The 21,034-nt window shown below is 42.0% G+C and overlaps 1 protein-coding gene across 1 annotated transcript; it reads left to right on the top strand.

Moving 5' to 3' along the window:
• Positions 1-3,942: 3,942 nt before the first annotated feature.
• NCBP3 (nuclear cap binding subunit 3) lies at positions 3,943-20,055 on the top strand. The gene is made up of 13 exons (XM_005525806.3): positions 3,943-4,107; positions 5,661-5,726; positions 6,439-6,544; positions 7,436-7,561; positions 9,519-9,647; positions 11,864-11,937; positions 12,801-12,909; positions 13,647-13,746; positions 14,060-14,166; positions 15,203-15,497; positions 16,199-16,356; positions 17,457-17,621; positions 18,126-20,055. Exons 1-13 carry the CDS (start codon positions 3,955-3,957, stop codon positions 18,359-18,361), a joined length of 1,824 nt encoding a protein of 607 aa, XP_005525863.2. The 5' UTR covers positions 3,943-3,954; the 3' UTR covers positions 18,362-20,055.
• The last annotated feature ends 979 nt before the right edge of the window (positions 20,056-21,034 follow it).

Here is a 21,034-nt window from a genome sequence, read left to right on the forward strand (position 1 = left end):
TTAAAGGCTGCAGCTCACTCTGTTTTCCTTCAGGGCTGTGCCAGCAGCTTCTGTCCTTATCCTCCCTGCCAACCACATATTCCCACCCCACAGCTGTGCCAGCACAGCTGCTTTTCATGGGACTACACACTGAATTGGGCCAACGAGCTGTTCTGGGTTAAAAATAGACTTGTGAAACAAAAAGTTTCATTTTATTCAGGGCAGTTCACTGGCTGAATTACCACAGAGGTCGACAGCAGGGAAGAGCTTAAGTTCTACTGGTGCCACAGGGGAAGCATGTGTGTGTGGGCATGCACAAATTAAGAATTATATCTGTAAGAAACAGCAGTATTTACCACTTTTAGATCATTCTCCAAGATCTCTTAAATCTCAGAGTAATATCTGTCAATGTATGTAGAATTCTGCTCCAGCTCTGCTCAGTTCTGTGTGTTTTTTCCCAGAAAGGAATGTGCTTTTTCAACTGTGTGGTCTCCCTGTGGTGGCACTGGCATAAACAATGTTAGAGCACAGCTGTCCCTGGCTGTGAGGGTGCTGTGCTCCTCCCTGCCTCCCAATATCCTGCTTTTTTGTAGTGCCTGTCTCCTTTTGTAGCTGTCTCCTGGATGGGACTCTGGCAGTGTGTCATGGCTGTACTAACCTTCACAGTATCCCAGTGAGAAAATATTCTGTCTTACAGGTGAGGAGCCTGTGGTTCATCAAATCCATAAAAGAACACCAGGTGCTTGGTTTCAGCCTCACTAATGAACATCCTTCCTCTGCTGATGCTGTTCACTCTTCAGATGGACTGGAGGTAGGAGTGAGCCCTGATCCATGATCCATTTGGAAGCCCGTCCCAGTTTCCGTGGTGACATGTGGGGTTTGCTGGCCAGCTGCAGGAACAGCACACACACTTTCATGGGTTTTTCACAGATGTGAAAAGCTGCAGATCCTTGTTGAGAGCCCAGGATGGCAGGAGAGTTAAATCATAACTGCAGGAACACCTGTCCGTTCTGTTCAGTGTTCACAGACCACAGACTAACTAACGAACTAACTAACTAATCAACCAATACTTTATTAGGGCAAAGTTCACCATTTTTCTGACTCCTGACAGACCATGCAAAAACGTCTCCTTTTTTGAGGGCCCACAGACTGTTCTTTTTCCCCTCCCTTCCCGGTCCCTATCTCCTGTTTTCAGCTGATCCCAAAATTGCAGCAATTGGTGTTTTCCATCAGGTTTTTTCGCTCACGCTGGGAATTCTGTTGCACGAGCACCCTCTGTTGGTCAAAGCCAGGAAACCAATAACGCTCCTGCCCTAAGTCCCTCCCGTGGTGTGTTTTTATGCTGGAATGATTTCATAGGATTATGGAATAGTTTGGGTTGGAAGGCACCTCGTAGATCATCCAGGTCCAGCCCCCAGCCGTGGACACCAGGGCATTCCACTAGGGCAGGCTGTTGAGAGCTCCATCCAACTTGGCCTTAATCACTTTCAGGCTGTCCACATCTTTTCTCACCTTCATTATTTTTGAAAGCCTTACTTTGCATTTCTGGTAATGACTGGTAGCCGTCCCCAAATTTCTTTTTCCTCCTCTATTTAAATGCTGCATCCCTCAGTACTTTATTACCCTTGACCCATCCCTGCTGCACAAAGGCTACAACAAGGCAGAGTCCTTCTGCCCAAATCTGCTTCCTACAGGTTTGAAAACAATTAACATTTTAAAAGTCCAGGTGGTCTTTCACAGGCAGAGGGATTGCAGAGAGGAATGTGAAAGAAAATCAAAGGTCTGGGACACAGTCGCAGAAGAATAAAACTAAATCAGCTTGGAATGCTGAAGAATTCACTGTTAATGACAAGATCCTGAAAGGAATTACAAAATGTTGTGAAAACATTCTATTCACCCACCTGGCAGTAAAAAGCCTCACTGGTACCCAGGTTTGGTTTCCCTCTCCTGATTTTATTGTCCCTACAGTTAGCCAGAGACTGTTCCTTCCTAAGAAGCTCTAAAATTTTGGCAGTGTGTCTAAAGCCACAGTCAATCAGTAGAAAGTTTCTTGCTGAGTGCAGTGAGTGAATCTTGAAAAGGTGCCAAGTATGGAGGGCTGTAGAACAGCAATGTTCTGCCCGAGGTGACATCCACGGGATGTTAAAACAAAATCAGGAAACACCTGGGTTAGCCCAAGGTCCATCTGTGCTCTGCTGACAGCGGTGCAAGGTGACCTGGTGTCATGTAACCCTGTCCCAACTGCTCCATGAAGGGTTTGGCTTTGTCAGGCTGGTCCAGATCACATGGCAATACTGTGTCCTACTTACTAAACTAAAACTAAAGGAGGAAAAGTTCCATCTCTTGGTTTCTTTTCCCTGTGACCTGAAGAAACAGCATTTCTTCCTCAGAAATGTTTCTTCTCGCAATTAGTTCAGGCTCAGCTGCTCGCAAGAGGTGCCTGTGCCCTGTTTATTCCTTTTCTTCATCTCACGTGGCCTGGAACCTGGCTTCACACCTGGCTTGGAAGTGTCACCTGTGTCAGAAGTTCCTGCCAGGTGCTGCTGTGGGATGTCAGCGCCAAATGTAGCACTTTTGGTGAACAGTGACATGAGCCATTGTGTAACAAGCTCTGTGTGAAGACTTGAGAATAAATAATCTTGGCATGAGTGATGGGTAGAATGAGCTCTTGACCCCACTGGATTTTGTGTAAGGGGAGGAGCCTTTTTGCTGCCAGCTGGGAAATGTCTTTGTGACAAAATCTAAATTTGAATTTTTGTGGGTAGTACCATCAGTTCAGAGGGAAAGTGACGTGTCACAGGGGATGGACTGGAGAGGGTTTATTTGTAACGTGTGCAGAAATGAGGTGTGGAGCAGCCTGAGCTGGAGAAAAGGGTCCTGCAGCTGGAGAAGTAATAGGAATTCTTAGTGGTGTGATTATAACACACAATGACAATGGGATGTGGTTGTGTAGCCTGGCAGTTGTGGTGTGAAATAATGATGCCAAGGCAGGAGCAACTCCTCAGCTAGAACAGGGCTCTGGTCTGCTGTGTGTGAGGGAATGGAGCTCATTAGTGTAAATAAGGGAATGAAGAACTTGTCTCATGGGGACTGGTGAAAGGTGCGGTCTCTTCAGGCCAAGAGGAGTCAAGGCTGCTCTCCTGGAACAACCTGAACACCTTGGGACAAGGGGACAAAGAGAATAACTGAGCCTCGGAACAGCAGGACACAACACTGCAGAGAACTTCGAGCTGAGAATCAGTTTGATTTTATCAGAGGTGTAACATTCTGCTAGTATGGACGGGGAAATTGAACATTAGAGTTCAGATAGTTAAAAAAAAAAAACAGCCCTTTTTTTGGAAGGACTTAAGTTCTGTGTTTGTCTGCTCTCCGTGTGCCTTTCCCCGGGGCCGGGGACACGCAAGGACACGGCGGGGCTGCCCTCTCGCCTGCTATAGCCGCGCTCTGCCCGGTCTCTGTGGCCGTTCTCCACCCTGAGCCCCTGGGCCATGAACCGGCTCCGTCCAGCCCGAGATGTGCCGGGCTCAGGGGTGCGCCGGGTCTCGGGGGTGCGTTGGATTCGGGGTACGTTGGTTTCGCGTTGCGTTGGGCTCCGGGTGCGTTGGGCTGAAGGGGTGCACCGGGCTCGGGGTCCACTGGGTCTCGGGCGTGCGCTGGATTCGGGGTGCCCCGGGCTCGGGGTGTGCTGGGTTCGGAGCGCGCTGGGCTCAGGGGATGCGTCGGATTCAGGGTGTGCCGGGCTCGAGGCGCCCTGGGTTGAAGGGCTCGGCTGGCTCTCGGGGGTGGCTCGATGTCGGGGTGCCCCGGGGCGGCGCACGGCGGGGCCGGGCCGGGCGGTGCTGCGGGCGGCGCTCCGGGCCGCTGCGCTCCGCCCGCCCGGCGCTCCTGGCCGCTCTCCGCGCTCGGAGCCGCCCCGCCGCTCTGTTCCGCGCCGCGCTCGTCTCGCTGGCCGCGCTGGGCGGGCCTGGCGGAGCCATGGCGGCCGTGCGGGGCCTGCGGATCTCGGTGAAGGCGGAGGCGACCACGACCACGGCGGAGCCGCGCGGCCCCGAGCCCGAGCCCATGGAGGTGGAAGAGGGCGAGCTGGAGACCATCCCTGTGAGGCGCTCGCTGCGGGAGCTCATCCCGGTGAGGGCCGAGAGGTGTGGGCGAGGAGGGGCTGGGTCCGGCGGTTGGGGGTGTCTGAGCGCTCTGTGAGCTTTTGGGGGGCGATTCTTGGGAAAAGCGGGGATGTGGGAGCGGGGATATGAGGGGACTCGGGGGCGAGTCCTAAGAAAGCGGGCGGGATGTGCTTGGGAAGGAATGGAATAAAGGAGGCGGTGGAGAACAGGATTTGGGGTGCAGTGTTGGGGTGTAGAGGAGGCTGTGGGTGGGAGAGTGGACAGGGGATGTTTGATGCAGGGAACACAGGGAATACCTGAAGCGGGGAGCAGAGGCTGATCGCGGGATAGCAGAGCTCGGAGTGTGGGCTTGGATGAGCGGGGTTTGGGGGTTTCCTTCCTGATGTTTTTCTGCCCTTTTTCACTCTCGCTGATTGTTTCTGTACAAGTTTTAGTAGGATTAGGTTTAACGACTAAAAATGGGTCACGGTTCTAAAATCCTAAGTACACTTTTGCTCTCAAAACTTGGGTGAAAATTGGTTCGGAAGCTAATCTTTAATTAGTTGGTCTACCAACGTGCTTGTGCTTCTACCCAACATGTGGCCTGAGAGACAGCACCGTGCTGTACTTCCTTGTGCTCCGTGAGTCAACCTCAGACAGTGGGGGGTTTCAGCTTTAAAAATCATGTTTATTTTGCTTTTCTTTTTCTAGTAACTCTGACCATTTGGCAACGTTAGAGGAATTTGATGCTGTTACTAAGAAAAGCAGTTGGATTGTGTGTGTTCTTCAGTCTTTCTAAACTGAGACTAACCTACTTCTAGAAATGGTCCTTTAGCCAAAGTAATTCTTGCAGCACAAGTGTAAAGAACACGTTTACTCCTAAAGAAAGCAAGAGGTGTTCTTCCAGCTCCAAACTTCTGCCAGTTGATGGTGTCAGAATGAAGAGGTGCCATTAGATATGATGCAGACAGTGGATGGCACAGAATTGGGTCATTGGTCCAGGGGCTGGTAGAGAGGAAACTTGTACTTTTTTCCCCCCTTGTTCTCCGATTTTACCATCCCTCAGTATCAAAACAGTAGTGTTTCACCTTGGTATTTGGAATTTGGGGTTGAAATAATGATAGGAATAAAATTTACTTGTTTCATTGTGGATGTAGCTTGGTGTTCTCACTTTCTGAGATTAAAAGCTGCAAACTGACATTTCAGTAGTCAGATATCACTGTTAAATCTGCTCATGTTTTACAAGGAAAGTATACCCAAACCCAGAATTGTGGAAGTCTTACATGGGAAAGATGTTTGAAGACTTTTTCTGTATTGCTGAGAGAGTAAAAGCTTGGCAGCAGCTGATACAGAAACTAAATTCTGTAGAAAGAAACAATCCTTACAATGAGGGAAGTTTGGTTCAGTTCATGTGCTTTTACTTTCACTGACATCAGAGTGCCTCTCTGTCCAGGGATGTAGCTTGAATCAAGGAAAAGAGGATCTATTTCTTGTAGAAATAATCAGGTGCCTCTTTCAGTGTAACAAGTGTGTTGCTTTCAGTGCTCATTGAGATTTCATCACTGTTTTGCTTTGTTTCAGGACACCAGTAGGAGATATGAAAACAAAGCTGGAAGTTTCATCACTGGAATAGATGTAACCTCCAAGGTAATTTTTGTGCTTTTCAACATTATGTCATTTTTGCCACTGGAGAAGTGGAACCATTTCATTTCTTCCCCAATATGCACAAAGGCTTAGCCTGGTGTTCAGACAGCTGGCGTGAATCACAGTGCGTATTCCAAAGATCCAAAAACCTAGAATGCTTCCTAATAAAATCTGGAGAACAAGGAGCTTCTCATCCAGTTCCCAAAACTGCACAAGTTCCAGGCAGGCTGTTGCTCATGAGCTACGTAAGAGGAGCCTGAGTTACCAGTCTAAAATGTTCTCTGGAGCCAGCTCTCCAGTGTTAAATTCATGCTTAGAGAAACAAATTCACACCTTTGTATATATTTTTAAAAACTCTGTAATTTTCAAAGATGAATTTCGCTTGTGGTAGAAAGGCTTCTTTTAGAAGAGAGGTTGTGTTTAATATTTGTTAGCAAGGACTAGATAATGTTCCTGTTCCATGATGGAGTCTGTGTTGTCCAAGATACCTTGTTTTCCATGCATCCTGATTGCCACGGCTGAACCTACACAAAAACTGGTCTGTGGCACTGAAATATTTTGGTGAACTACTGCTGCACATTCTGAAACCTCTCTCCAGAATTAATAAAATCATTAACATAAATTGTTGCTGTCTGGTAGATTTTAAATATCCTCAGTGGAGTTTGTTGAGGGTTCTCCTGATTCCTGTTTGAGTGCATTGTTTTGCATTTTGCAGGAAGCAATTGAGAAGAAGGAACAAAGAGCTAAACGCTTCCATTTTCGGGCTGAGGTGAATCTGGCCCAGAGGAACGTGGCCCTGGACCGGGACATGATGAAGAAAGGTACGAGTTCATCTAGCAGTCAGGAGCAAAGACCTCTTTAGTTACTTCCTCACAGTGTCTTGACTTGATTTATCCTGCAATAGTTTCCACATTCCCAGAGGTTTTTCCAAATTACTGCTGAAAGGAATCACTTCGCGGTTTTTCCACCTTTTCTTTTGCACGTCATTATTTTTTAACCTGTGTGACACTTGCCAGTTCACTCTTTGTTTTACCAACCCCAACACAAAGACAATTTTTGTGTGCCTTATTTACTAGTGCTGCATGCCCAAGATTCACCTTCTGGATCAGTGCTGCTTTAAGGGTCTTTAAATGCTTTGTAAAATCCCTGGAGCAGTGTGTGGGTACATGTGGAGGACTCTGTGTCCTGTGCACAGGGAGATCAGACTCTGTGCTGTACACACAGTGAAGCTGCACTGATGGCAAGCTGGAACTGAAGCCAGGAGATGTGTGCACAACAGATTGGTGCTTTTGGCACTTGAGTTAGTTCTCAAGGCTTTTTTCCAATTGGCAGCTTGGACCTGCTAAGCTGTGGCCTGGAACAGCTCCCCATCAGGTGATACAAGTGGAAGTGCTTTGTGCAGGGCCTTGTTTTGTTCTGGCTCTTTAGCACTTAATGATAGCACTTCAGCAGTGTTCAAAGAGGAAAAAAATGTTTTTCAAGCTGTTTGGTTGCTGTGCAGTCTCTGTATCTACCAGTGCTTATAATCTCTTTTAATTCCAAATGTATTGAACTTTTGCATTGTGGAAGAATAAATTAAGTTATGGTCTATGTCATGTTTCAATTCAATTAATTCCTCTTTCGTTTATTTAGAGTATCTGCCTTATAAACTCACATTTTACTAATCTGAAAGCTTGGCATAAGTACCACCTTGTGTCTTTTTCTCTTTCTAGCAATTCCTAAAGTAAGACTGGACACCATTTACATTTGTGGAGTGGATGAGATGAGTACCCAGGACATCTTTGCCTATTTCAAAGAGTATCCTCCTGCTCATATTGAGTGGCTGGATGATACCTCATGTAAGTAAACAGAGTATTTGTAATTCTTACTCTTTTTTTTTTTTTTTTTTTTTAAACCTGGTCACAGCTGTATCTCTAAGGGGAAAAAGATCTAAAATTCTGTGCCGCTTCCATCTTGACATAAATAATATATCTTAGAGAGGGTAATTGAACTGTGCAGTTGGGCAGGTTGGGATGGTTTTGTGTGGAGGAGGAGGAGGAGGAGGAGATTTGTTGCCATATTCGTGTAGTGCATGCTTCAGGAGAAATGGGTGGGTGGAAGGAGGTGGCAGCTGGGTGTGATTTCCATGGGCTGGAAAAGGAATGTGGGTACACGTGGTGAGGGCTGTTTTGGGGAGTGACATCAGCAAGATCAAAGGTGGTGGAGAGCTGGGCTTTCCTCACCGACTCTGAAGGCTGTAGAAGAGTTTTTTTGTGGATCATGGAACTGGAATACTCTGAGATTGTGCCTGAAATCACATAATAAGAAATGGGAGCCAGTGCAGGGTTTTCCAAATAGCTGGAAACTTATTGACAAGCATGGCTAAAAGCTGAGAATCAGTAGCTTCATTCTCTGGAGTGACCCTGAAGAAATTCTATTCCAGTGCAAGACAAAATAGATGGTGTTCTACAAAATACTGGTGACCTTGAAGTCAGTGTATGTGACAACTTGAAGTGCTGGCACAAGCTGATAGAAAATGTGAAACCCAATGAGCCCTGGGTGGATAATTACAGTACAGAGCTGCTGGATGGACCTGTGCTGATGCATGAGCTTGGGAATGCACAGCTTAACTCCATCTGAGGCTTCATTTCGAAGACTGTGTTTTCTTAAATGCTACATGAGTAAATTCATGTGAAAATCAAGGCTTTGGGGTTGCAACAATACCCAGTTATAGCTATTACACATCTTTTTTTAATGGTGAATTTTCATGCTGTGTCTGAGTTACCATGTCAGCTACACTTGGTGAAAATATCAAGAAAATGCTTTTTCTTTTCAGCATAGATTAGCATCATGGCAAAATCTTAAGTGTTCCCAATTGAATTACATCTTAAGGTGACTTAGTGCAAAGGTGGATTTAGTGTTTCGTGTTTCAAACTGATTAAATGGTAAAGGTTTTGGAAATTTGGAGATGGGAAGATTAGACAGACTGAAAAAAAAAATAGATTTATTAACCAATTATTGAAGTTAATATCTGTGCGTTCTTCACCTTGTAATTCCTGTCTGAGTCATTTAAGAGAGATTCCCTTATTTTGGGTCACTGTACAGTTTTCTTAATATCTGAATCCACTCTGCTTAACAGCAGAACAGAGACATTTGTTGCTGTATTTGTACTAAGTGCAGAAAGCTTTTGTTCAAATCCTATTCCTAAGCAGTTTTAGCTCTTTTAATTTCAACATCTATGAAATGCTTTTAATTGGCCTAATAAGTTATATTTTAGTACCATCTGCTGATACTTAGGGCACATCCTGAATGATGTTGTGAACCTGTGCACTTTAAAATCTGTGCAAAGTGCTTGAGCAGTCTCCTATTTCCCTCCTATTTTCCTGCTTTTTGGAAAAGATTAACAGAATTCTGCAGTCAAGTCCAAGGTTCTGTTAAGTTGCTAAAGGGGAAAAATATCCAGGCTTCATTCCTGCCCCCTGCTGTTCCTTTAATCACATTTTTGTGGGAACACATGGATCCACTGACCCCGATCCAGTGCCCTAATTTGCTATTTTCAGGAAGCCTCTCAAATCTATGGTTGTGCATTTCAGTGATTTTGGGGTTTTGACCAGCTCTTGTGTTTTGTAACCAGCTGAAAATTGTGTGTCCTCCAGCTTATCAGGTGTATTCAAGAATATGACTTTCCCTGCAAGAGATCTGATAGCTTTTCTGTCATTTCTAAATTTTTGTCAATTTCCTTCCAGCAAGACAAGGGGGATGTGACTCCTTGATGACACCAACTGCATTTGGGTTTTGTGTTTCTCTTTGTCCCAGGTAATGTGGTCTGGCTTGATGAAGTGACAGCAACACGGGCTCTAATAAATATGAGTTCCCTGCCTGATCAGGAGAAAACAAAGAGCAGAGAAAACAATAAGGAGAAGACAGCTGAAAAAAACAAGAAAGGTAGATTGAGATATGCAAATACAGCCATCATCTCATTAAATCAATGAAACTTTAAACTTGTGCTGGGGTATTGCATAACCTAAATTACTGAAGGAGCTTCTATCATATAGTTGCAGGTAAATGTATTCTGCCACTTTAAAAAAGGCTTTCATCTTGGAAACCTTTTGAAGAAGCTGCTTCTTAAAAGGTGGGTTGGAGCTAGACCAAAAGCAGAAATTCAGTCGATACTAAACGTGTTAGGTGAGGGTGATACTGAGAGCTGGTATTTATAGTGGGACATGTGCACAGAAATAGCTCTGTGTGATGTGCCTACAAAGGCAGCAAAGCGGGCAAAAAGCAGGTGTGAGAAAATGGCCTATTTTTGAAATACCACAGCTAATTCCCTTTTTGATGCACCACCATCCTTCAAGTATAACCCTCACAGCAGCGTGACAGTGCATCACTTCACCAGGGTGTGTATCAGCTCTAAATTTGGCTGTTATCCTTTTAAGAAAGAAGTTATTAAAAGGTTGGTTATAAAAGAGCAGAGCAGCTAAAGTACATCTCAGTGTCGTGATCAGTCTGGTACCTGACTGCCTTGGTTGTAAATTTATTTTCCTTTTATGTGAGAAAGTTTAAAAGCAGCATTTTGCTACCTGAGGACGGTTTTGCTCTTAGGCTGCTGTGAGTGCTGTGGTTGGAGGTAATCTATCACGATACAGAGCAAAAAATTGCTAGATTTATTAACTTTTCCATAGATTCTGCTTAAAAATGCTGTATATGACTGAAATGCAAGTAGCCATTTTCTCTGATAGATATCTGCAGTGCTTCCAAAAACCTTTCTGGGAAATTTGGTATTTAAGGCTTTGTTAAACTTAAAGATTCTTCTAATTCACCCTCTTTTCCTGCTCCTTTTCTCCACAAAGCAGTGGCTTCTCAACCATCCACATGACTAATTTTGTCATGACAAATGTTAATACAGCTTCAAGTAAGACTTGTTATGAAATTTTTGGAGGTTAGGGACATTGCTTAAATGGAGCATAAATATATATATTTAATCCTGCTTGCTATGAATTGCATATTATATTATCATTATACCCCATCTGAAAATAAGAACTGTCATCTGAATTACTCCTGTTCCTCTGGAAAAGTGGGATATTAGAGAAAGTACAGAGTGTTCAATTACATCTTAAGGTGTGAGATCCATACAGATACCCTGGAGTCATTTGGCTTGGTTACATTCCTTTTTTTTAGATAGGAATTTCAGGGCTGTTTAGACATTTTGACATTTCTGTGCTATGAGAAACTTCAAAATAGTGAGGGAGAAAAATGCATGAATACTCTCCCTGATTGAACTTAATTTTTCTGGTTTAGGTAATTTGTTTACTTAAATTCTCTCTTTGGTTTCAGTTTGGTTAATTGTGCTTTATTGTTTTCACTCAGGAATATTTTCAGGATCTTTTGAACAGCTGCCACTCTCTATTTTAAGTTTTTAAGTCTATTGTTGGATGAGATTTAAGATAAGGAACTCTAAAATATGAAAGAGAGGATTTTTTAATCTTAGGCCTATGAAGTACTTTGAGATCTTTGCAAATGATATTGGCATATCATAACAATTCATAGCTGTCCACAGTCATTACTTTTTTTACAATATTTTATTTCCTGGGGACTTTGGTAAAAAAAATCAGCATGAATTTTCTTACACTGAGCTAAAGAGAACTGAAAAATCAAAGCAGCTTGCAATTTCAGCAGTTCTAGAAGCATGCACTTATTTTTTAGTTATTTCACATTAAAATGAAGTTACTAAGGTTAGGGTTTTTTTCTTTTTGCTACTCTCCATCTCTAAGCTTTTGATTAATAACCTCTTTTACACTGTCAGTATTGGATATTTGAAAAGGAGGTGGAAGGAAATGCTTTTATGTGCCTTTAGTGCCTTGGCCTTGCTGATCTCTGATTTTGAACACACTAAATCCTGACAGGCAGTGCATTTTCATTTGCTTTCAAAGAATTAAATTAATGATGCACATGTGCTGCTGCAGGCGCAGAGCTCTGAATTTCACCGTGCTCCACTTTTCCATAGGCATTCCCTGCTTTGATTATTCCCTAGGCTGCTCAGGGGAAAGGAGAGCACCTCAGGCTGATCTCAGACAATGTAGGTGATCATAAATCAAATGAGGTTGACACTAAAATGGAGCTTGGCTTTGTTTTGTTTTTTGTTCCCCAATTATTTTCCTTAGAAAAACAGGAGGAAAGCTCTGATGATGAGACAGAAGAAGGCGAGGTTGAGGATGACAATCCCAGTGATGTGGAGGTCAGTACAGAGGGGAAGTGGAAACTCTGCTGTGGAAGTTTTGCTCTGGCTGGTGTGAAGTTTTCACAGCATTTTAGGTTTCTATTTGCAATTCACAATTTAATTATCAAAATAAATTAGGTGGGGAGTGAGATGGGGTGCAGGTGGTGATAATCTCAGTGTAAAGTGCTTTGTGAAAAAAGATTTTGGAACATTTAAGAGTGAGCCTGGCTTCTCTTTTCTGATGAGAGGAGGCAATGATAGAACAATAATGGAAAGCAACAACCTTTCAGCTGGGAAAGTGCTTAGATGGGATTTAGGCTGCCCATGGATCTGTGGGAATCAGCACACACAGTGATGTCCTGGCAGCAATTTAATCTTCACTGGCTGAGGGAATAATAGGTGTGATTAGGATTTCCTTTAGGAATGGCTCAGTGAATACTCCTACATCATGGAAGTCTGGATTTGAGTTTCTATAAAGCAGCTATAAATGAAAAAGGAAGTTTTTTTTAATCATTGTGTGAAGGCATGAAAACCTGTTAATAAAATCATTTAGATATGAAATGGAAAAAAAAAAATCAGTGTCCAAGTTGTGCTATTTATTTTGTGTATTTCAGTCAGTAATATGGAGTCATTTGACAATTACTGGATTTAATAACCTGAGTTAATGTTATGGAGCAAGAGAAGGATATATTTTAAATTTTCAGGGCAATTTACATTAAAAATTAACGTCAGCTTGTCAAGAAGAAAAAGCAGAGCTCATTTGAGCATCATTTGAAAAGTGACTTTCTTCATAATCACTTGATTGCTTCTCTGTAAGCAACCTATTTTTGTTCAACAGTCATTTGATTTTTGAGTCCAAAATACCTTTTTTGCCCCCAAAGTTGGATGCCCTCTCCCAAGTAGAAGAGGATTCTCTCCTGCGTAATGACCTTCGCCCTGCCAATAAACTGGCTAAAGGAAACAAGCTGTTCATGAGATTTGCTACTAAAGGTAAATGACCACCTTAACAAGCACCCCAAATTCATTGCTTGTTGTAGTTTTATTTGTTGACTAATTAATGACTCTAAGTGCCTACTTCTTATTTAAAAGTGTTATTTTTTTGCTGATTGTTAGGTGTTAAGATTTTGCCATAAATCTACATTTCTTGTGGAAATGTCAATTATATCCAGTTCAAGCTGTATAAAAATTCTTGTACCTGGAAATTGTATCTTGGGCTCAGGGCATTCTTCCCAATTCCATGGCATAGGTTTTATGATGCCTTTTTCCAGAAGTAAATTCCACATTTTATAAATATGGATATAACTTGAGATGCCAATAAGGGATTAGTAAAAACTATTGCTAAACACTCATTTTATTAATGAATAAAATGGAAATCCATATAATTTCTGGACCATGAAGGAAGTGGCACATTCATTAAGAAAAGAAAGGTGATGAGGAAGGAGAGTGAAAACTCCAGCAGTGACAGGAGGATGTAATGCCCTGTTAAGCTGATCTGTAGAAACCCAGTCTCCCTGGAATTAAGTTTCTAGACACAGATAAAGCTGTGGTGGGAGCAGAAATTCCAGAGGTGTAAGCAAAATTGAATCCTTCGTGGAAGAGGGTGAAGTAATTCTGATTTTAAGGCACACTCAGTCTCACTGTCTGTCTTTGGATGGTTATTTATTTTTATGCTGTGCTGTAAGTTATACTCTAAGAGGGGAAAATTCCTATGTTTTTGTTTTTTGCAGATGACAAAAAGGAGCTGGGAGCTGCAAGGAGAAGCCAGTATTACATGAAATATGGCAATCCAAATTACGGAGGCATGAAAGGAATTCTTAGCAATTCTTGGTGAGTGTTGGACAGAGGAATTGGAACATTGCAGGTAATTGGACAAGCTAATCTAAAACTGGTTTAATTTGTGGATTTTCTATTTAGTTTATGTAGATGCTTCAGTGTAAATAATGTTTTTGCAATGTGAGTGTGAATTATAAGGGGACAATTTTCTCATGAAAATGAAGTTTATATTCAAAACAGATTTGACGTAAATACGTGTCTGCTGTTAAAGTAGTTGATAATTGCATATCCTTCATCCAGGATTTAGAGCTTAATGAATGAGCCATAATTCCTGTGGCAGGAATGTCATCCTCTCTCTGATTTTCAGGAAGAGGAGGTACCATTCCCGGCGGATCCATCGGGATGTGATCAAGAAGAGGACGCTGATTGGCGACGATGTGGGCTTGACTCCTCCCTATAAACATCGGCACTCTGGTACTGGTGGCACTGGGACAGCCCTGTGGGGACACTGGGACACGGAGGGCTGGGCAGGATCTGGAGCAGTGTCTCACCAATCCCATGGGATGTGTGGAAATTTTCTTAAAAAAATAAATCTGAATAGCAAGAGTTTACAGGAAATTCCTGAGGCGGAAACTTGATTCTGCTCGTTGCTTCCCAAAATAGCTGCTGGTTTTTATGTGACATTTTTCTTTTACAAATTTAGGGCATGGGGACTGTGGCATCAAAGGCCAAAAGAAGGGGTGAAAAAAGGAAAAAGCCTTCCTGGCAATTTGTCATACTTGCTAAGTCAATTCTCCCAGTCTCTAAAAAGCGATCTCTAAATGTAAAACAACAGAGATGAGAAAATTCTACTAAATAATTAGGCTTGTATATCTTCATCTGCTGCCTAAGGTAGAAGAACAATAGGTGTAAAAACCTGATATGAGACAAGTACAGTGTGATTGGCCTGTTAAAAATATAGCTATGGATGTGTCGAATCTCATGGAAGATTTTCCATGTTGGTCATGTAGTGCTGTCTGAAGAGATGTCTGAGTGCTGGTGATGACTAAATTGAAGTTGTTTCTATTTAAATCAGTGTCTGTGATAAATTCATAATAATGACACTCGTGTTCTTTTTGGCATTGCTGCTTGCAGGACTTGAAAGGATTTTTGCAGAGCCAGCAGCTGGCACATTGAACCCTGTAAGATCCTGGGAATTGTGCTTAGCTTAGGAAGGAAGAACTGCACCTTCCACAAGAGGCAGTTGTACTTTAATTACTCTGTCCAGCTTTGTGCTTGGCCAGGCCTCTGAGGAAGTGAACACGAGGGACATTTTGTCCTGTGGCAGTTTTAGTCCACTTAAAATATTTGTCAAAATATTCTCTCTAAGAAGAGAGAGCTAAAACAACTACAGATTCATCTATAGGAGATCATTTATTACAGCGAAGTGATTTTCTTTTTGGTTTGGTTTTCAAGTACTTTCTAGAGATGCTAAAATTCAGTTGATCAGAATGTGTTTGCTTTGCTGCAGGCTTGGTAAATGTTCCTGAAGAGCCCATCGAGGAGGAGGAGGAGGAGGAGGAGGAGGAGGAGGATCAGGACATGGATGAAGATGACAGAGTGGTGGTGGAGTACCGGGATGAGCTGCAGGCTTTCAAGCAGTCGCGGGAGCGCAGCGCCGCGAGGAGATCCAGCGCCAGCGCCTCGGACTCGGATGAGATGGACTATGACCTGGAACTGAAAATGATTTCCACCCCCTCGCCCAAAAAAAGCATGAAGATGACCATGTATGCAGATGAGGTGGAGTCACAGCTGAAAAACATAAGGTAAAAGTTTCTTAGTCTTTAAAATCATCAGTGAAGAGGCATTTCCTGGTTTTAGTGACAGAGCTATCAAAGCTTGAAGACAAACTTGAAGCTGTTTTTCAGTTCTTATTATAATTTTATTGTAGATATTCTAACAAGAAATACAGAAACCAGGCTTTTAATAGAATTAACACTTTTTTAAATAAAGCTTCTTCTGCAGATCTCTCTAGCCTTGCTTATTAGTAATAATGAAACTCAAAGTAGAATCAAGAGAAATTTATGCAAACTACTGCAATTAACAGGGAAAAATAACTCCTCTTTCTGTTTTCTCTTTGCCCCTTACTCTTTATCTCAGAAAGAAAAATAACCCTCAATTGCTGATGACAAAAAAGAATTTATGTTCACAGTGGGCTTACTAACTAAAGTTGTATATATGGTAGATGAATAAAATAACGTGTCCCTTCACTAGGGTGGTCATACTCATTAAAATGTCAACAATTTTGATGATGCCTTGAAATGGATACTCAGGTATTTGTGGAATTATTGTTATATTTAGGATTCTGGCTTGAACAGCTTCTAAGCATTGTTTTTACTTCTTTTTCTCAGCAGAGAAATCCTGATTTTATTATTTTCTGTGATGTAATTTTCCATATAAAAAGCCTTAAGAATGATACTAGATTGAATTTTCTTTAGAGGACATCAGGTCTATGATTTTTTTTTAGGAATTCCATGCGAGCAGATAGCATAGCCACCAGCAACATCAAAAACAGGATTGGCAGCAAAGGATCCTTGGAGAAAGTTGCAGATGTGAGGCTCCTGTTGGAAGAGAAACGTCAGAATAACTCTGGGCCACGGCAGACAAACAGCACTGTCAAATCAGGTAATTTTATCACTCATTCCTGGGCAGAATTGACACTAAAATCTATTTCACACACTTTGTCCTCACTAAGAGATTGAGTTAAGAATTGCTTTGGGGAAAAAATCAAGTACACTTTAGTGAAAGCTTTTTCAGTGATGTCGATTTCCATCCATTTTCTTTGCCTGTGCCAATTTCCCCCCACTTTGTCCTTTTTTATTTGCTCCCTCCTTGAGGCAGAGATTCTCTGCAGCTGAGAAACAGCACACAAGGAAGGTAAAATCAAATGTGAAACACTACACTTAAAAATACACAAAAATACACAAAAAATGTGTATTACATGAAAATGGGTGTGTTTGAATTTGGCAGGATTTATTTCTGAGCTTCAAAAACTTATTTGATTTAAACATGTATAATTTCAGCTGCTTCTGACATATGTGATATTATCTGACTGATAAGTGAAAAATACCTTTTTGTATGAATGAAATGTCAAAATTATGTTTGTATATTTTATCTCTCCTGCCCATTTTGGGCCTCTGACAAGCTTATACATGGTCCTGAAATTCCCTTTGCCTTCGTATTTATGTCTGGACCCCCTGTAAGATTGGGAACATCCAGCTAAGCCAGACAAACTTCAGAATACAAAATTCACATCAAGGGTTAAGTATCAATATCTTTAGGATTCTTTTTATTTTATTCTGCCAAATACCAAGCAGTGGTAGAATTCTAAATCAAGGTATCTGTTACCTGAATTGTTGAAGGCAGAACAATTTTCATGGAATTTTACCTCCTTCTGGATATTTACACACTCTGTTGCTGCACCAGAAAAGCAGCAGGCCATGGGATAAGTTAGGTTTTTATCTTTTGGACAGAGCACAACTTGAATCATTAAATGTCAAATTTATTGCCAAAATTGAAATGAAATCTGGCTAAATTGTATTGCAGAAATTGCCAGGAAATCTGAGTACGAAAGACTTAAATGAAAAAACTAAAGAAAATATAAAAACAGAGAATCTGTCTACTTTCAGTAGTGAATGAGCATAAACTGAGCTGGCAGAGGTAGAGTAAATGCAACAGGATTTTTTTTTTTTTTTTGTCATTTTAATCCCTGAAAATATCCCCAGATGTGAGGCAGAGACTGGGAAAAAGGCCACACTCTCCAGAAATCAAAGCTCCAAGCAGTACCTGTGCTCCTCGTCGAGAACCAATCTCAGATGTGCACAGCAGGCTGGGAATCCCCAAACAAGATGTAAAAGGCCTCTACTCTGACACCAGAGAGAAGAAATCAGGTTAGTTCTGTGCAGAAAATGTCCTGCTGCAGTTCCTTTGGGTTTGGAGTCTAAGAGAAATTCCGGCAGAAAGCCATGAAGGGTTGATGCTGAATGAAATTCAGGATAAATTAGCAAATGTTTGTTCAAAGCTTTGAAATCTAAATACACGTAGGGAGGAGCTGGGGGTTTTTGGGAGCAGTATTTTTATGGAGGTGTGCTGAAGATCAAAGACTGCTTTCAAACTGTGGGCACCAAAACAAGTGTCAGGAATGCAGAGGCACTTGAGATGTGAATTAAACATCCTCTGCAAATAGGGAACAATGAACAAGGCTGCCCTGAGCCTCCTGCAGCTTAATTTCAATTACTCTTCAAAGCATAATCAGTTCTATGCTAAATAGTAAGGTGGGAGGAGTATGAAGGGTTTGAAGAGTTGCAGTGAGTTTAAGAATTGGTTCCTTGACTTCTTCCTCTCAGTCCTGTCTGTTTTGGGTTTTTAAAAATGTTTGTTTTTCATCTGCTTAGGTAATTTATGGACCAGACTGGGGTCTGCTCCGAAGACACAGGAAAAGACTCCAGAGAAAGCTGAAAACTCTGTGGCATCTCCAGAGGAGGATGACTCTGAGCTGCAGAGGGTTTGGGGTGCTCTCATTAAGGAGAAAGAACAGTCCAGGCAAAAAAAGAGTCGCTTGGATCATTTACCCTCCCTACAAATCGAGATCAGCCGGGAAAGCAGCTCTGGCTCAGACTCTGAATCATGACTGTTTTCACAGCCTGACCCTCCTGGTGGTGACTCCGCAGCGTGGCAGGATCCCCTTTGCCAAAAGCTGGACACTGGCAAAGACTCTGCAGTGAAGGTTCCAGAAGTGTCTCTGTTCCTTTTCTACAACAAGAGAGGCGTAAACCACTTGAAACTTAAAGCAAAGCTGTTTTTCTGGAGTCTGTGGCTGGCCCTGTGCTCCGTAGGGCATTGTCATCTCCGCTGATGACAGCAAACCTGTAGTGAATTGTAGCAAAACATTTTCTCCCCCAAGCTTTGAACTTAAAAGATGAGACAGAAATGCTCTGTATTTTAAGGAGACCTTTTCTGTTCTTGATATTTTCATCATGGAGGCTTTTAACAAAATGTTTTACACACTTCATCCAAAGAACAGGGCATTTCATGATCCAGATCATTGCCTTGCCCTTCTGGCTCTTACCAGCACTTTTCCTTTCCTCTTGAAGTAATAACAATAAAGCTTCCTGGGTGGGCAGCCAGCAAGGATAAAGCATGAAGGGATTGATTATCACATTCCCTTCTTCCAACACACTGAATGTAAATCCAGGTTACGCATTTTATTACAGTTAAAATCCATGTAGTTATCCCAGTGGCACCACCAGAATCCAAGGAATCCTGCTCATTTATTTTGGTGATGCCACATTCTGCTGTAGCAGGGATTGAGATATTCAGGACTCCCAAAGTGGATGTTTGACAATTGTGTAAATCCCTGAGGGTTTGGGTTTTTTTTTTTTTTTTGCTATTTTTCCACGAGGAGAGATTATATTCCTGTCATTCCACCTGGATTATGTCCTGAAGCAATCCAACAGCTGGAAAACATTTTTATATTTGTGAGAATCTTGCTGTTGGTCACAGTGAAAGTTCTAGTGTGTTCTCCTCTGTGCTGTTCTCTATCTATATAGAAGTGAAAGAGAAAAAGAAAACTTTAGAACCACTGTCTCCTGTCAATACTTTGGATGTTCTTCCTGTATAGTACACGTGGATGTGGACATGGGTGACTTATTCCATTCAGCTTTTTTATCTGCACATTTTCATCCCTCCCTGGGTAGGACAAGGGTTTGATCAATGTGCAACTGCTATTTTTTTTCTCATGTTGCCAGTAATTCTGAGTGAGGAATAATGCAGCACATCACATTCAGGTAAACAACAGGTAGCAAAACCATTTTAATATTCTGAAATCTGTTTGCATTGTCCTTGATCCTTGGTTCTGTCAGTCCAAAATATCTGAACTTCTCTCCCCATTTCTGCTTTTTAACAAGCAAATTTTTCCTTTTTTTTTTTTTGCCCCCTCCCTGTTTTTGTACTAAGTTGAAGTAGGTTTGAGGTTTCAGCAAGGAATCTGCAAAATTAACTTTTCTTACGCTTTATGATGTGTGAGGATAGCAATATGTCAAATGAAAGGTCAAATGACAGGCACAGCGACTGGAGGGGCAAGCTGGGGGCTGGCCAGGCTTCAAGCCTTACTCTTTCCTTGTTTTGGGACATTCATCCTTGATTTTATATTTAATTATTGAATATATAAATGTCTCATAAAAGTACTGTTGAGAGAAACGCCTGCAATGTCTGATCACTGTAATAACTCATTTTAAACGTGTGCTTTCATTAATATCCTCTCCCCAAGATTTCCCAGAGAACCACACCCATCTCTCCAGATCCTGATAAAATTGATTTCACCAATGTCTTTTTGCCAGTAAATCTTTGTATTGTGTCACTGCTTTGAATCCACTGGGACCTTTCCTTTTCCTGAAAGGAATCATCCACCTCCTCCACCAAAACTCCTGGATTATTGGGAACCATTGGATGGTGTTCCCATGTCAGTATTCCTAATTTAAGCCTGGTGAAGGATAAACTAATGGGAATAGAGGATCTCTTTAGCTGATATAAAAGATGTGTGAAATCAAGCACAGACCTGTGTTTCAGGAAAAGGCACCCTTAACTCCACTTCTGTCTTCCAGGTTGTCAGAAATACGCCTTAAAAATTCCCCCACACTGGTCAGGACTGTAGTTTTATGGTTTTGGGGGGTTATGTGTAATACTGAGCCCACAGGAGCTTGCTTAGCTGCAAGAAAAATTGAGATTTATGGTTTAAGAGACCTGTAGAGAGAGGGTTTTGTAACTGAGTGTGCCTGGTTTTGCTTTTTTATGATGTACAGAGAAGCCTTGAAGAGTGCTGGTATTGGGAATTCTTTCCAGGTTTGGGCTTCCTTAGTTACCTGAGCAAGAAATTCTGAGATTTGGTAATTAAAAATGAACTCTGAATTTTAAGTCAGTGCTTTTTCCTCAACATTTTAACTTCCATCTATTTGATCGAGAGATTGCAAAGAGAATTTTGTTGCAAGTCCCCTTCTCTTTGTGTTCAGCTGTTTAGTCCTTAGCTAATGTGTTCTTGATTTTTTAACTCACCTCCCAAATATCATCAGCTACAGTGATTTGATGCAGAAATTGATGTTTGATAGGGAGACACAGATGACCTGTATATTTCACTAAAATCCGTTCATGTTTAAAATTGCAAAAAAGGAGAATGTTGGCTTTGGCTCTTGCTGGAGGGTCTGTGCCTCCAGAGGAAAAACTGAATTTTAGGTGATTTGTTACAGCACCACACTATTCCTTCTCGTAGGAAGTTTTTGCAGTTTGGAAAAGGTGGATTTTTGATAAA

The sequence above is a fragment of the Pseudopodoces humilis genome, chromosome 23, assembly GCF_049639895.1.
Source record: "Pseudopodoces humilis isolate 2021_Gansu_Grassland_sample_001 chromosome 23, ASM4963989v1, whole genome shotgun sequence".
Lineage (NCBI taxonomy): Eukaryota > Metazoa > Chordata > Aves > Passeriformes > Paridae > Pseudopodoces > Pseudopodoces humilis.

Bases quoted from the DNA above. Each gene is read 5' to 3' on its own strand.
- NCBP3 (XM_005525806.3), top strand. From the start codon at position 3,955: ATGGCGGCCGTGCGGGGCCTGCGGATCTCGGTGAAGGCGGAGGCGACC. The intron at 13,747-14,059 runs GTGAGTGTTGGA...TCTGATTTTCAG, and splicing joins GGAATTCTTAGCAATTCTTG to GAAGAGGAGGTACCATTCCC. The intron at 14,167-15,202 runs GTACTGGTGGCA...GCTTTGCTGCAG, and splicing joins CTATAAACATCGGCACTCTG to GCTTGGTAAATGTTCCTGAA.